Consider the following 16,510-nt stretch of genomic DNA (forward strand, 5'->3'; position numbering starts at 1 on the left):
TAGAGGAGGTAACCTCTCCATTATCACTGCTTTCCCATTCGCAGCTCCTACTCATCTAGATGGGGAGGGGGAGGGACAGGCACAGACCAGGGGAGGGGCAGAACTGGAACCAAAGAAATCCCCTCTCTCCTCCTCCTTTCTTTCGTTTTTTCTTGCCAAGTTACAAATGTCAGCGCTCCAAGCCCAGCTCACTAAGCCCCCCACGGGTGTTTCAATGTAAGCAGGGCTGATCCCCACAGAATAGTTCAGAATCCCATTCAATTGGGATCCTTTCGTGAGCTTTGAAGGAGTGAATCCATTTGACACTTCGCAGCTCAAATGTGAAGTCATCGTTCACCCTTCTCCTGCCACCTGTTGCCTGAAACTCTCCTGAACATGGAATCAAAGCCCCTTAATCCTGGTATCTTTACTTTTGTTTTTCATTTTTATCTCTCCCCCCACCCCAAATTCCCCCCACCCCTCGTTACTTCACCTGTTGCTCTGTGTCGCCTCCAGAAGCAGTAACCGGCCAGGGCCATGAGAACAGCCTGGAGACCCAGGATCACGCAGAGAGCCACTTGCGAGGGATTGACCCTGGGGAAAAATGGCTCTGCAAGAGAAAGTGCCATTGACTTGGGAGCAAACATGTGCAGAATGAAGGCAGGACACTGCAACAGTGGTGACACTGAAGAATCTCACTGGGAAATATACCGTGAAATGTGGCTCCTTTGTGCTTTATTATTGAGTCAATGAAAGTCCAGGCTTTATTCTTCTTACTGATCATAGTTCGTTAATGGGAGGGGGCGTGTTGGAGGTAGGGAGGGAGTAGAGACAGGATGTGTTACATCTATCCCCCACTGGCATAAATTCAGGTATTCCTTAGGCTGCTCTAACTGATCCCCAAGCTGCAGCCAGTGCAGACTGGCCCTGAGAATCAGAGAGTTGTGACCAGCTCCCTGACACCCCCAACTCCCCTGTGCTCAGAGGGGCTCAGCCACATGAGAGAGTCTGGCCCAAAACATGTTTTTGCAGGATTTTAATACAAACAAAACTTGAGCCTGGAGAGTCAGATTAAAAATTCCTCCAGATTCCTCTTCTCTGGACCCTGGGGTGATGCTGATGACAGGGTCCTTGCTATGTGGTTAGTGTGATGTATTGAAAACTATGTAGAAATCACAAATTGTCACTCTGAATCCTGAGAGCTTTGCAGGCTAGAGGGCTCTGTAAGGAGCATGCAGTGTGTGGCCTCTGCAGTCACTCTGCACAGAGCCTGGTGGGCTGTGTTCTGCCTCCCTGCCTCAGGGAGCAGCCTGCTTTGTCTATCTCTGTAATTTGGCTGTTGTGTGTTAGAATTCTGGATTCCTGGATAAAAAGCAGCGTTACACTGCAACCTTCCAGGAAGAGTATTTGTTTTGTTTCTAACTCTCTGTTGGTATGCTGTGAACACAACAATCATGTGATACTGGACACACCATATGCTTATCAGCAGTGCAGCACTATGAGATCTCAGATGACTAGTGATTAACATATAAACATTGTTATTATTAGAGTGATGAACTACTCATTCTGTATTAACAAAGTTATTTAATAGATAATACAGAAAAAATATTTACCTTTTTTCTAGAAATCAAGATGCTTTTTAGCTAAAAGTTTGTTTCTGCATGTTTTGGGCCTGATCCTTTATTGTTAGCACTGCCAAAACTCTCATCAACCTGGTTATGCAGGGAAGGTAGGATCTGTCCCACTGTGACTGTGAAATAAAACCCCACAATGTACATTCATGGGCAATGCTGGCTGTGGAGCTCTCTGTTTATGGCCTTCTGAGCAATTAAGTACAAGTTATGACCTGATCCTCAGTTATGACTTGGGCAAAACTCTCATTTAAGATGATGGGATTTTGCTAGAGTCTGAACTGCAGGATGGGGCCCATAGCGCAGTTCTCACATCGATGTGGGAGCCTATAGATTCAAAGTAAAAATTCCTCCAAAGTCTTCTTCCCTGGGCCTTGTAGCAATGGCTGACTAGAGGGTCCCTTGTTAAGTGGTTAGTGGTGTATATTGAAAACTGTGTAAAAATTACAAACTGACACTTGAAATCCTGAGGGGATTCCTGGTCCTACTTGCAGGCTAAAGGGCTCTTTTGGGAGCATGCATCTGGGTCCTCTGCAGTCAGTCTGCAAAGAGCCAGCCTAGAGCAGAGTGGGTTTGGTTCGGCCCCGCTGCCTTAGGGAGCAGCCTGCTTTGTCTCTCTCTGTATTTGACTGTGGCATGTTAGAGTTCTGGGTTCTTAGAAGCAGAGCAGTGCTACATTGCAGCCTTTTGGGAAGAGTGTTTATGTGTGGTTTCAACTCTCTGTGTGTGTGCTGTGAACATAACAATTAGGTAATACTGGGTATATCATAGACTAACCAGCAGTGCAGCACTATGAGACCTCAGATGAATAGTGCTTTACAACGGTCTTACTATTACAGTGATTAAATATTCATTCAGTATTAACCAAGTTATTTGGTAGATAATAACACATAAAATCACAAACTTTTTTTTTATAAAAATTAAGGTGCTCCTAGGTAAGAATTTGTGTCAGCCAATTTTGGGCCTCAACTTTTATTGCTGGTATTTTCAGATATATTCTACGTAGCAATGCTCAGACCATATCCAGGGCTCTCTTGTGCTAGTCAGGAAAAATGACTTCATTAGCCAGATTTTCATAAATACTCAGCACCCAGCAGCTCTCACTGAGAACAAAGGAGAATTCCCTCCCCCACCCCCACTGAGAACTGTGATGGTCACAGCACACACAGAGAAGTTAGACACGGACATCAGTACTCTTGGTGGAAGGTTGCAGTGTAACGTGACTTTATTCCTTAGAATCCAGAACCTTAACCCACAAGAACCCCACAATGGAGTCTCTAAGGCAGCGGGCACAGTTCATCCCACCTTGTTTTACATAACACTGTGACACACTACACCCCATATAAAACACTGAACCCCCATGTTCACCACTGTTATATGGTTATGATATATTTTGTACAAAGTATGCCTTGTGAAGTATCATTTGAAATTCATAATTTACTGAATATCATTGTTCTGTTATAATGTGTACATTAACGGTGTATGTGGAGCTATGAGATTTTACTATGTTTGTTAGTGAAATATGTTGTAATTCTGGGGAATGTCCACAGACTAGCTCCTCAGAGACAACAAAGAACTGACGACAGGTGATGGAAAACTATTAACTGCTGAGGCAATCATTTGCCACCAGGAGGACTGTAAACAAAAGGTTTCATATCATCCCCAGTGACATCTCAAACGTCGCATACACAGATGGTGCAAACAAGAAATGTACAGTTCTCCTGATAGACTCTTTGAATCTCACATACACAGGGGACTGTTTTGTCTGCACCCCATTGGGAAGTAATCCTCGAAGAGAGGAGGGTATAAAATAATAGACAGTGATCTTCACATTACATCTCCTCCCCAATCTCTACTCACAACAATAAGATTGCTTGAAAGTCAGTTGGAGCATCATTGAACTGTGTGTGTGGAGGGCGGGGGAGAGTTGGTCCTAGCTGGAAGGTTTTCCAGTTAGTTTTGACCGCAGTAAGTTTTTGGGTGTGAGAAACCTTTTTGCTTTCAAATCTTACTTAGCTTGGTAAAGTTTAGGAATTAGTTTTTGGTTTTATTTTTTATTTCTTTTGTAACCAATTCTGACCTTTCTGCCTTATCCCTTAAAATCTATCTTTCTCTAGTTAATAAATTTGTTTTATTGTTTTACCTAAACCAATGTGTTTTGGTAGTGTTTGGGAAATCTCTACTCAGGTTAACAAAGGCACCAGCAGAATCATTTCCTTTGATTAAATGACTGACTATTAATGGGCTTGCATTGTTCAGTAGTGTGCTGGACACTACAGGATGCACATTTCTGGGTGCAAAGCTGGGGAATTTGCGAGTGTCACCCTATATGTAGTTCATAAGTGGCTGGGAAAGCATTAATGTAACTTTGCTGGGAATGACATTACATGGTAATGGCTTTGTGTGAACAGAGCCTGGGGAGGCTGCTTTTCACTAGCAAAGCCGTGTAACAGGCACCCTGGGCTGGAGAGTTAAAGGGACACAGCAGTTCAACAGTCCAGAATGTACCCTAGGGCATGTCACATACAGGACTTTACTTAGAATCCAGAACCATAACACGCAAGAACCCAAACCACAGAGGGAAGGCTGCTCCCTAAGGCAGTGGGCACCTTGCTTTATGTTGGCTTAGCTATAGGAACCATTAGTGTGCGGCAGGCTGTGATGTAAATCCACTTTGCACTAGCCTGCTGTGCACTAACTGGCTGTGTACACCCTGCAACTGTGCACTACAAGTTCCCTGGTGCATTTTGATCTGTTCCCATTTCAAAATGGAGTAGAACAAAGCACACTACGGAATTACTAGTGTACGTAGCAGGGTCCACATGGACAGTACAGTATGTGGCAGGCTAGTGAGAGGCAGATTTACACCCCAGCTTGCCACAAACTAACTGTTTCTGTAGACTCACAGGATTTTCTAAAGAGCCCTCTGGTCTGCAAACAGGACCTGGCAAACACCCCTCTCTTAAAGTGATAGCATGAATTCCAACACAGTCCTCACTACACCACAAGAACAAAGGAGAATTCCCCCCCCACCCTTACTGAGAAGAATGATGATTGCTGGTGTGACGTTACACTCCATAGTCTTTATGAAAATATGCTTATGACACGGATATGACATAACTGAGATGTACTTTATGCAAGATGGCCCCTGTGAGGTATCATTGGAAAGGTTATGATTTACTGAATATGATTATCCCATTTGTATCCATGTATCATTTTTGTATCTGAAGTTAGGGATATTGACTATGTATCTGTATTTCAACTATGCTACTTTGGGTGACAGCCACTGCTAACACTTCAGGTACAACAATGGAGAAGCCAGACAGGGCTGATGGCCCATCAGTGAGGACAATGGACTGTGAAAAGTCTTGGTCTTCCTGCGGATGCTCCATACTGCCACTGATGGATGCTGTGATGCTATAGAGTCAGACCTGGACACCTGATACTAACCTCCATTTTGGACTGCTGAACTTTTCCACTCGGGAGTGGGAAATAAAAAAAAAGGATTCCTGCCTTATCAAAATCCTATATAAGGTGGGGGATGGAAACAATCAAGGTTCTTGTCTCCTCTGCCTCCCCACCCAAAGAGACAGTGAAAAACTTCTGGAAACAAGAACTGGAGGGGCTGGGGAAGGGAAGAACTGCTTGACTCAGGCAGGAAAGAGTTCTGGCCTGTGAAGGAATCTACCTAAGACCTACCTCTATCTAGGGTGAGAAATTGCCATATGTAACCAATTTCCTTAGTGAATCTAGCTTAGTGTGTGCGCTTTGTTTTATTTTCTTAGTAATCTGCTTTGTTCTGTTTTCTACCTCTTTAACCTCTTAAAATCCATCTTTTGTAGTTAGTAAACATATTTCTTGTTTATAATATAACCCAGTTTATATAATTTTAACGGGGGGGGGGGAGTTGTGCATACCTTCCTCCACACTGAGGGAAGGGACGAATTTCATATAAGTTTGGGTTTCCACTCCAAGGGAGGTGAACACCTGGGGCTGTGGCAAGTACCATCACAGCTGGGTACTGAGCTATTATGAAAATGTGGCCAATGGTGTCCCAGACTGCAAGGTGCTAAACATCCTCAGCTCCTACTGGAGTCAAAGTTTATGTCTATATTGCAATTAAACACCCACAGCTGCCCCGTGCCAACTAACTCAGGTGTGCTGGGCTCAGGCTAAGGGGCTGTTTAATGGCAGTGTAGATGGACTTAGGCTGAAACACGAGCTCTGAGACCCTCACAGCGTTCTAGAGCCTGGTCTCTAGCCTGATCCTGAATGTCTGCACTGCCATTTAACAGCCCCTTAGCCCAAGCCCCTTAGCCTGAGCCAGCTGGCACGGGCCACCAGCAGGTGTCTAATGGCAGTGCAGATATATCCAAAGAGAACTGAGGGTTGTTCAGGACTTTCCAAGATGTGCTCAGCACCTTGAAGTTTCAGGCAAATACATAGGAGACACAATGATAAATACTCTCCGCTCATGTCTGCAGCATCTTGGTCTATCCATGTGTGGCACGGACGGGCACTGACCTGCTATGGAAATCACTGATTCTCTCTCCTGGTTGAGACGGGGGTTCCTGACAAAGCAGGACACTTTCTGGTTGAACTCTTCTTTTAGAACAATGGCAATCTCTGCTTGAAACAGGCCATTGGCTTCTGGGGTTATTTTTTCAGAGGTTGATGGTAAGAGCTGGCCCTGGTGATCTCTCCACTGAGCCTTGGGCTGTGGGTACCATCCGGATGATCGACACACCACCCAGATCCCTCCGTCCTGATGTCCCTCCACAGAGATGACAGGAGCAGACCCCATATCTACAGAAGAAATAAATGAACTTGTGATAATCCTAGAGTGCCCAGGAATGAGCCAAAAGCTTTATTACACTGTTATCAAAAGCCATTTATTTTTAAACTAATAATCAGATGTGAGTTCATGAGTGTGGTTGGTCAGTTAATCTGGCCAGATTAATGTTTGATATAAAGTAAAAATAGTATTATAATAGGGCTTTTTTACGCACAAATTTGCTCCAGTTTAGTTAAACTTGTTTAGTTAATCAAGTGCAAATTCTTGTGTGGACACTCTTAAATCAAGAAGGAATTGACTCAAGATAAATCAATATCCGTTGGGGTAAATTTGTTGTCTGTAGTGTTTGTATTTGTGGTGTGCTTGCTGCTTGACTGAAATATACTGTGTGGTCTGTTTGTTTGGGGGACCATATGTGTGTGCTGAGCCTAGCGGCCTGCTAGGTAAGGCTGAGAGCTAGGAGCTTCTTGACGAGGCATCCAATCAACCCTTAACCGGGGGGCGGGGCTATTCAGGAAGAGTAGGGCTTTAAAAAGCCTGCCCCTTAGCGACCAGAGGAGCTAGCAAACAGGGGAGTTTGGTGAGGGAGTTTACAGGGAGAGTGTGAGCAGGGGCTAGTTACACCTAATATTCTTTGCACTTAAATGTCAAATCATGGCTTGATAAAAACAAAGCACCAGCAAGGGAACAAGCTTTGGAAGTAAAAAAAGAATGCAGGCAGAAGTCCAGCAACAGAGTGGGAGCTACCTAGTTTATTGCACCCAATGCAGCATGTATGATTACCTGCCCAATGGGCTGGTGGTGTATGTGTGCGTTCGGTGCAAGGAGCTCCTGGCCCTCAGAGACCATGTACAGACTTTGGAGACCAGGGTGGCTGAGCTGGAGGAGCTACGAGAAACAGAGACGTACACAGATGAGACTTTCCAGGACACAGCAGAATGGTCCCATCCCCGGTCTGACAGCCTGTATGCTGTTGAGGGGGATGAAAGCCTCAGGGAAGGAGAACATCCAACTGGAGCAGAGGGAAATGATCCCATAGTTGGGACCCTCCTCCCAGATGATGTTGTGGTATCCTCTCGTACTGAGGCTACTTCTCCAGGGGAGGAACTCCAGTTATTAGGAAGAGATAGGTATTAGTAGTGGGTGATTCAATCATTAAAAACATAGATAGCTGGGTTTGTTATGATCGGGAGTACCGCATGTTGACTTGCCTGCCTGGCGCGAAGGTTGCGGATCTCTCGAGACATCTAGGCTTATGTGTAGTGCTGGGGAGGAGCCAGTGGTCATGGTAAATGCTAAGTAAGAGATTGAAGTCCAGGACCTCCATGGTAGCTCTCTCTGAAATGCTTCCAGTTCCATGTGCAGGGCCAGTTAGAAAGACAGAACTGCAAGATCTCAATGCTTGTATGAGACGATGGTGTAGGGAGGTGAGGTTTAGATTTATTAGGAACTGGGGAAGCTTTTGGGAGAGGGGGAGCCTCTCCAAAAAGGAAGGATGGGCTCCACCTAAACCAAAACGGAATCAGATTGCTGGCACTTAAAATTAAAAAGGTCGTAGAATAGTTTTTAAACTGAGGGCTGGGGAAAAGCTGACAGGTGTGGAGTAGCATGTGGCTCAGACATCCCTTAGGGGAGGATCTATAAATAGAGATTCCCTATGTCCTAATAAGGAGGAGAGAATAGAAGATGGTAAAATACAGGGAGGATCTGATGAGAAACAGTCAAATGAAAAAACAGTCAAATGGGAGAAACAGTCCCATTCAATTATGTCATGCAATAGGGGACAGCCATAAAATGACAATTTTTTAAAATGCTTATATACCAATGCTACAAGACTAAATAATAAGATGGGTGAACTAGAGAGCCTTGTGCTAAAGGAAGATATTGATATAATAGGCATCACATAAACCTAGTGGAATGAGGATAGTCAATGGGACACAGTAATACCAGAGTACAAAATATATCGGAAGGACAGAACAGGTCGTGCTGGTGCGGGAGTGGCACTATATGTGAAAGAAAGCATAGAATCAAATGAAGTAAAAATTTTAAATTAACTAAATTGTACTATAGAACCTCTATGGATAGTAATTCCATGCTTGAAAAATAAAAATATATCAGTAGAGCTATATTACAGACCATCTGACCAGTTAGTGTTAGTGACTCTGAAATGCTCAGGGAGATTAGCGAGATTATTAAAATAAAAAAACTCAGTACTAATAATGGGGATTTCAACTATCCCCATATTGACTGGATACATGTCACCTCAGGAAGGGATGCTGAGATAAAGTTTCTGGACACCTTAAATGACTGCTTCTTGAAGCAGCTAGTCCTGGAACCCACAAAAGGAGGGGCAATCCTTGATTTAGTCCTAAGTGGAGCACAAGATCAGGTCCAAAAGGTAGACCGCTTGGTAATAGTGACCATAATATAATTAAATTTAACATCCCTGTGGTGGGGAAAACACCCCAGCAGCCCAACACTGTAATTTCAGAAAGGGGAACTACTCAAAAATGAGGAGGGTAGTGAAACAGAAAATAAAAGGTATAGTGCCAAAAGTAAAATCCCTGCAAGCTACGTGGAAACTTTTTAAAGACACCATAATAGAGGCTCAACTTAAATGTATGCCCCATTTTAAAAAAACATAATAAGAGAACCAAAAAAGAGCCACCGTGGTTAAACAACAAAGTAAAAGAAGCAGTGAGAGGCAAAAAGTGGAAGATAAATACTAATGAGAAAAGTAGAAAAGAGCATAAACTCTGCCAAATGAAGTATAAATATATAATTAGAAAGACCAAAAAGGAATTTGAAGAACAGCTAGCCAAAGACTCCAAAAGTAATAGTAAGTTTTTTTCAAATACATCAGAAGCAGGAAGCCTGCTAAACAACCAGTGGGGCCACTGGACGATCGAGATACTAAAGGAGCACTCAAAGACAATAAGGCCATTGCGGAGAAACTAAATGAATTCTTTGCATCGGTCTTCACTGTTGAGGATGTGAGGGAGATTCCCAAACCTGAGCTATTCTTTTTGGGTGGCAGATCTGATGGTATTCACCCAAGAGTTCTGAAGGAACTCAAATGTGAAATTGCAGGACCATTAACTGTCATCTGTAACCTATCATTTAAATCAGCTTCTGTACCAAATGAGTGGAGGATAGCTAATGTGACACCAATTTTTAAAAAGGGCTCCAGAGGTGACCCTGGCAACTACAGGCCAGTAAGCCTGACTTCAGTACCGGGCAAATTGGTTGAAACTATTCTAAAGAACAAAATTGTCAGACACACAGATGAACACAATTTGTTGAGAAATAGTCAACATGTTTTTTGTAAAGGGAAATCATACCTCACCAATCTACTAGAATTCTTTGAGGGGGTCAACAAGCATGCGGACAAAGTAGATCCAGTGGATATAGTGTATTTAGATTTTCAGAAAGCCTTTGACAAGGTCCTTCAACAAAGGCTCTTAAGCAAAATAAGCAGTCATGGGATAAGAGGGAAGGTTCTCTTATGGATTGGTAACTGGTTAAAAGATAGGAAACAAAGGGTAGGAATAAATGGTCAGTTTTCAGAATGGAGAGAGGTAAATAGTGGTGTCCCCCAGGGATCTGTACTGGGCCCAGTCCTATTTAACATATTCATAAATGATCTGGAAAAAGGGGTAAACAGTGAGGTGGCAAAATTTGCAGATGATACAAAACTACTCAAGATAGTTAAGTCCCAGGCAGACTGCAAAAAGCTACAAAAGGATCTCACAAAACTAGGTGACTGGGCAACAAAATGGCAGATGAAATTTAATGTTGATAAATGCAAAGTAATGCACATTGGAAAACATAATCCTAACTATATATACACAATGATGGGGTCTAAATTAGCTGTTACCACTCAACAAAGAGATCTTGGAGTCATTGTGGCTAGTTCTCTGGAAACATCCACTCAATGTGCAGCGGCAGTCAAAAAAGCGAACACAATGTTGGGAATCATCAAGAAAGGGATAGATAATAAGACAGAAAATATCATATTGCCTCTATATAAATCCATGGTACGTCCACACCTTGAATACTGCATGCAGATGTGGTTGCCCCATCTCAAAAAAGATATGTTGGAATTGGAAAAGTTTCAGAAAAGGGCAACAAAAATTATTAGGGATATAAAATGGCTTCTGGATGAGGAGGGATTAATAAGACTGGGACTTTTCAACTTGGAAAAGAGGCGACTAAGGGGGGATATGATAGAGGTCTATAAAATCATGAGTAGCATAGAGAAAGTAGATAAGGAAGTGTTATTTACTCCTTCTCATAATACAAGAACAAGGGGCCACCAAATGAAATTAATAGGTAGCAGGTTTAAAACAAACACAAAAAAGTATTTTTTCATGCAGTGCACTGTCTACCTCTGGAACGCCTTGCCAGAGAGTGTTGTGAAGGCCAGTACTATAACCAGGTTCAAAAGGGAGCTAGATAGATTCATGGAAGATAGGTCCATCAATGGCTATTAGCCAGGATGGGCAGGGATGGTGTCCCTAGCCTCTGTTTGCCAGAAGCTGGGATAGGGTGACAGGGGATGGATCACTTGATGATAACCTGTTCTGTTCATTCCTTTTGGGGCACCTGCCATTGGCCACTGTCAGAGCACAGGATACTGGGCTTGATGGACCTTTGGTCTGACCCAGTATGGCCGTGTTTATGGTCTTATTTAGGATTGTCCACACAGAGCTTTGCACTAGTTCATCAAAACCAGTGCACATGTATGTGTAGACAAGCATTAAATTAATTCACAAATCAAAAACTTTGTTATAGGGGATTTCAGGTTGCTTGGCAGTGCCATGTATAAAGATGTGAATAGCAGAAAACTGGTACAACTGAAAGCCAGGAAATACACTCAGGCCATGTTTACACTGCAAGTTACAGCTCAGTAGCTTGCTCGCTCAGGGGTGTGAAAAATCAAACCCTGCCAAGCGCAACAAGTGTTGATGCTGTAAAGCTCCAGTGAAGACAGGCTCCGAGCACTGGGAGGCACCCAGAGCTATTCTCCTCATTGAGGTGGGTTACAGAGAGCGCTGGGAGAGCTCTCTCCCAAGCGCTCGCGGATGAGCACACAGTCAAAACAAAGCATTGCTGCGACAGTGCTGCCACAGCTGCGCTTTGAGGTTTTTAGCACATGTCTACACTGGCAAAGCGCTCCAACTTGCTGGCTCAGAGAGGTGAAAAATCACTCCGCCAAGTGAAGCAAGTTTGAACACTTTAAAGTGCTAGTGTAGACAGGCTCCAAGCTCTCTCCCAGCACCACAGCACGTCCACACTTGCACATCAAAGCACTGCTGCAGCAGCACTTTGAATTTATGAGGGTAGACATAGCCTCAGTGTAGACATAGCCTCAGCAAACCAGAAAGACAAACACTCAACAAGAAAACGTAGGATTTAAGGTAACACCTCCCACACCTGATCACACTTGGAGGTTTTTTTTTTTGATGAGCTAAACTGAAATAAAATTATCTTAATCTGAAACAAGAGTCTTGTACCTGAATCAAAGGTGTGAATTCAAACTGATTTCATTATTGTGGGGTCAGTGTGTATGTGTGCAGAGATGCCTTTAGGTTGTTTGGAAATTTCACACAGACCACCCTAGAGAGGGGAATGACCTACAAAGAGAGGATGTTGAGACAGATCTGTTAGTGTCACCTGTGTGTCAGTCTGTCTGCCTCGCTTCCATAGTTACAGCACAATTACGTTAATAGCAGGAACTGCACCTTAAACGTGATAGTGAAATCTCACCTCTCACCCTTTTTTCCCTCTAGAGACCTTGCAATCGGATAAGGAGAGCGAGAAAGGTCAGTGTCTGGGCTCATCACATTAGCTGGCCGTAGAGTTATCCCCATAAGCACAACAGGGTGAAATCTTGCCAGGCATTATTAATTATTAATTAATCATTGGAACAATTTACTGAGGGTCATGGGCAGTGGGTGGAGACTCCCTTTGGGGAAGCTAGCCCCAGCTGTGCCTCTTTCACCCATGCTCCCCCTCCGCAGCCAGAGCCCCGAGACCCCCTGTCCCGCCCCCACACCTGGAGGAGCCCCAAGTGCCCCCTCCCTCAGATGGAAGAGCTCCAGCATGCTTGAAGTCCCGAGCCCTCCCACTTCCCACCTGCCCGAAGCTGCCCCGGGTCAGCTGCAGCTGTGCTGTGCCTCCCCTTCCCAGTCCCCAAGCTGCCTTGGGAGAAACATCTCTCAGGTCTGGAAGATGCTTGTGCTATGTCCCATGCTAGTTCCGGGGTGGCTGAGGAGGTGGTATGTGCTACTCAGCTTCCTGGGTTCCACAGTAATCTCCAGTCCAGGGAGATTACTGATGAACCCAGGAAGCTGAATAGCACATACCACCTCCTCAGCCACCCCGGAACCTGCATGGGGTGTAATAAATCAAAACCTTCCCCCCAAAACCCCACAAATGGGGTCTGGTGGCCACAGCAGTGGCAGGGGAGGCTGATCATCTCCTAGCCTATTATACCCACTGCCCATGCCAAGGGTCATGGTGGATTCTCCAGCACTGGCAGTTTTTAATCATGGATATATTTACACTACAAAATTAGGTTGATTTCATGAATTTTTAGAAATCGATTTGATACAGTCTATTGAGTGTGTCCCCACTTAAGACCATTAAGTCGGTGGAGTGCGTACAGAGTACTGAGGCTAGCGTCGACTTTCGGAGCATTGCACTGTGGGTAGCTATCCCACAGTTCCTGCAGTCTCTGCCACCCATTGGAATTCTGGGTTGAGCTCCCAGTGCCTGATGGGGCAAAAACATTGTCATGGGTGGTTCTGGGTACATGTCGTCAGGCCCCGCCTGTGAAAACAATGGCAAAAAATTGTTTCTCACCTTTTTTCCTGGGTTACCCATGGAGACGACATACCACGGCAAGCATGGAACCCGCTCAGTTCACTGTCACCATATGTCCCCTGGGTGCTGATGACAGATGCGGTACTGCATTGCTACACAGCAGCAGCTTCTTGCCTTTGCAAGTTAGCGAAGATGATTAGCAACTGTATTGTACCGTCTGCTGCTGTCTCCTGGTTCCTCCTGGCTGGCCTCGGTGAGGTCGGTCAGGGGTGCCTGAGCAGACATGACCTCACCAATGCTGGTCAGGAGCACCCATGTCTGCCCAGGCGCCCCCGACCAACCTAACTGAGGTCAGCCAGGAGCACCCACAGGGCGACGACGATAGCCAGCAGTCGTATTGCACCAGCTGCTGTTTGCAGGGCAAGGCAAGGGGATGCTGCTGTGTAGCAATGCAGTACTGCGTCTGCCAGCAGCACCCAGGAGACGTACAGTGACAATGAGCTGAGCAGGCTCCATGCTTGCCGTGGTATGGTGTCTGCACGGATAACCCAGGAAGAAAGGCGAGAAACAATTTTTTGCTGTTGCTTTCATGGAGGGAGATGTCGGGGGGGCTGATGACATGTACCCAGAACCACCTGCGACAATGTTTTTGCTCCATCAGGCACTGGGAACTCAACCCAGAATTCCAATGGGCAGCGGAGACTGTGGGAACAGTACAGTAAGCCAACCCTATAAGGCGTGTCGTCAGTCGCCCCTCCCTCAGTGAGAGCAACGGCTGAGAATCGTTTCGCGCCTTTTTTCCACGCAGACACTGTACTATGGCAAGCATGGAGCCCGCTCGGATTGCCGCAGAAATTATGAGCACTGTAAACACCATGCGCATTATCCGGCAGTGTATGCAGCACCAGAACCTGAAAAAGCAGGCGAGGAGGCGATGGCAGCGCAGTGATGAGAGTGATAAAGACATGGACACAGACGTCTCTCAAATCGCATGCCCTGGCAATTTGGCCATCCTGGTGGCAATAGGGCAGGCTCATGCCATGGAACACCGATTCTGGGCCCAGGAAACAAGCATAGACTGGTGGGACCACATAGTGTTGCAGGTCTGGGATGATTCCCAGTGGCTGCAAAACTTTCGCATGTGTAAGGGCACTTTCATGGAACTTTGTGACTTGCTTGCCCTTGTCCTGAAGTGCAAGAATACCAAGATGACAGCAGCCCTCACAGTTGAGAAGCGAGTGGCAATAGCCCTGTGGAAGCTTGCAATGCCAGACAGCTACCAGTCATTCGGGAATCAATTCAGAGTGGGCAAATCTACTGTGGGGGCTGCTGTGATCCAAGCAGCCAACACGATCAGTGAGCTGCTGCTCTCAAGGGTAGTGACTCTGGGAAATGTGCAGGCCATAGTGGATGGCTTTGCTGCAATGGGATTCCCTAATTGTGGTGGGGCAATAGATGGAACCCATATCCCTATCTTGGCACCGGAGCACCAGGGCACCCAGTACATAAACCGCAAGGGGTACTTTTCAATGGTGCTGAAAGCACTGGTGGATCACAAAGGACGTTTCACCAACATCAACATGGGATGGCCAGGAAGGGTTCATGACGCTCGCACCTTCAGGAACTCTGGTCTGTTTGAACAGCTGGAGAAAGTGACTTACTTTCCAGACCAGAAAATAACCACTGGGGATGTTGAAATGCCTATAGTTATCCTTGGGGACTCAGTCTACCCCTTAATATCATGGCTCATGAAGCCATACACAGGCACCCTGGACAGTAGTCAGGAGCTGTTCAACTATAGGCTGAGCAAAGGGGTGAGAGGATCGTGACAATTAATAGTTGGCTGAGGGAGTGGTGTTACAAGGAGGGCTTTGGGATGTATGGGCACTGGGAGGCTTTTGGGGACAGACAACTGTTCTCAAGGGATGGGCTCCACCTAAGTAGGGAAGGAAGTAGACTTCTAGGAGGGAGGCTGGCTCATCTGATTAAAAGAGCTTTAAACTAGACACTGGGGGGAGATGGTCGGGAGAGGTCCTGGTGCTCTCCACGCCAAATTTATACATTGGGAGTGAGGACAACAAGATAACAACAGATATAGCCAGAGGGGGGCGGTTACGTGTAAGGAAGAGGGGGGGGACGGATACTAGATCTATAAGTCATACTGGAAGTACTGTGTCCCTACCGAGTTGGGTGAAAAGAGTGAGAGGAGCCCAACAGGGAAAATTAGGATGTTTGTTCACCAATGCGAGAAGCTTAGGTAACAAAATGGAGGAACTGGAGCTCCTGGTCCGGGAATTGAAACCGGATATCGTAGGAATAACCGAAACATGGTGGAACGGTAGCCATGACTGGAGTACAGGTATGGAAGGGTATGTGCTGTTTAGGAAAGACCGATGCAAAGGTAAAGGTGGGGGAGTAGCACTGTATATCAATAATGAGGTGAAATGTAATGAGATAACTAGCAATGCAATGGATAATACAGAGTCTGTTTGGGCAATGGTCACATTGGGGAAGAAAACTACCAGAGCCTCACCCGGGATAGTGATTGGGGTGTGCTATACACCGCCGGGATCTAGCTTGGAGACGGATAGAGAGCTCTTTAATGTTTTTAAGGAGGTAAACACTAATAGGAACTGCTTGATCATGGGGGACTTTAACTTCCCGGATATAGATTGGGAAACAAATGCTAGTAATAATAATAGGGCTCAGCTTTTCCTAGACGTGATAGCTAATGAATTCCTTCATCAAGTGGTTGCTGAACCGACGAGGGGGGATGCCATTTTAGATTTGATTTTGGTAAGTAACGAGGACCTTGTTGAGGAAATTGTTGTAGGGGACAACCTTGGCTCGAGTGATCATGAGCTAATTCGTTTCCAAATAAATGGGAGGATAATCAATAGTGCATCTGAGACTAGGGTGTACGATTTCAAAAGGGCTAACTTTACTAAATTAAGGCGACTAGTTAGGGAAGTGGACTGGGCTAACATATTTAGGGATCTAAGGGCAGATGACGCCTGGGGTTACTTCAGGTTGAAGTTGCAGGAGTTGTCAGAGGCATGTATCCCGAGAAGGGGGAAACGGCTCATAGGTAGCAGTTTTAGACCGAGCTGGATGAGCAAGCGTCTTAGAGGGGTCATTAAGAAAAAACAGAAAGCGTACCAGGAGTGGAAAATGGGAGGGATCAGCAAGGAAACCTACCTTATTGAGGTCAGAGGGTGCAGGGAAGCTGTGAGAAAGGCAAAGCGACGAGTGGAGATGGACCTAGCGAATGGGATTA

The 16,510-nt window shown here is 45.4% G+C and overlaps 1 protein-coding gene across 1 annotated transcript in view; it reads right to left on the reverse strand.

Annotated features, from left to right (window-relative positions):
- The window catches only part of LOC120394601 (butyrophilin subfamily 1 member A1-like), a 66,308-nt gene that overhangs the window by 22,702 nt on the left and 27,096 nt on the right, over positions 1–16,510 (reverse strand). The window contains exon 3 of the mRNA XM_039518828.1: positions 6,135–6,416. Within this exon, the coding sequence (XP_039374762.1) occupies positions 6,135–6,416 (282 nt within the window). The remainder of the gene's footprint in view (positions 1–6,134; positions 6,417–16,510) is intronic.

Source organism: Mauremys reevesii, unplaced genomic scaffold (assembly GCF_016161935.1).
Source record: "Mauremys reevesii isolate NIE-2019 unplaced genomic scaffold, ASM1616193v1 Contig7, whole genome shotgun sequence".
Taxonomy (NCBI): domain Eukaryota; kingdom Metazoa; phylum Chordata; order Testudines; family Geoemydidae; genus Mauremys; species Mauremys reevesii.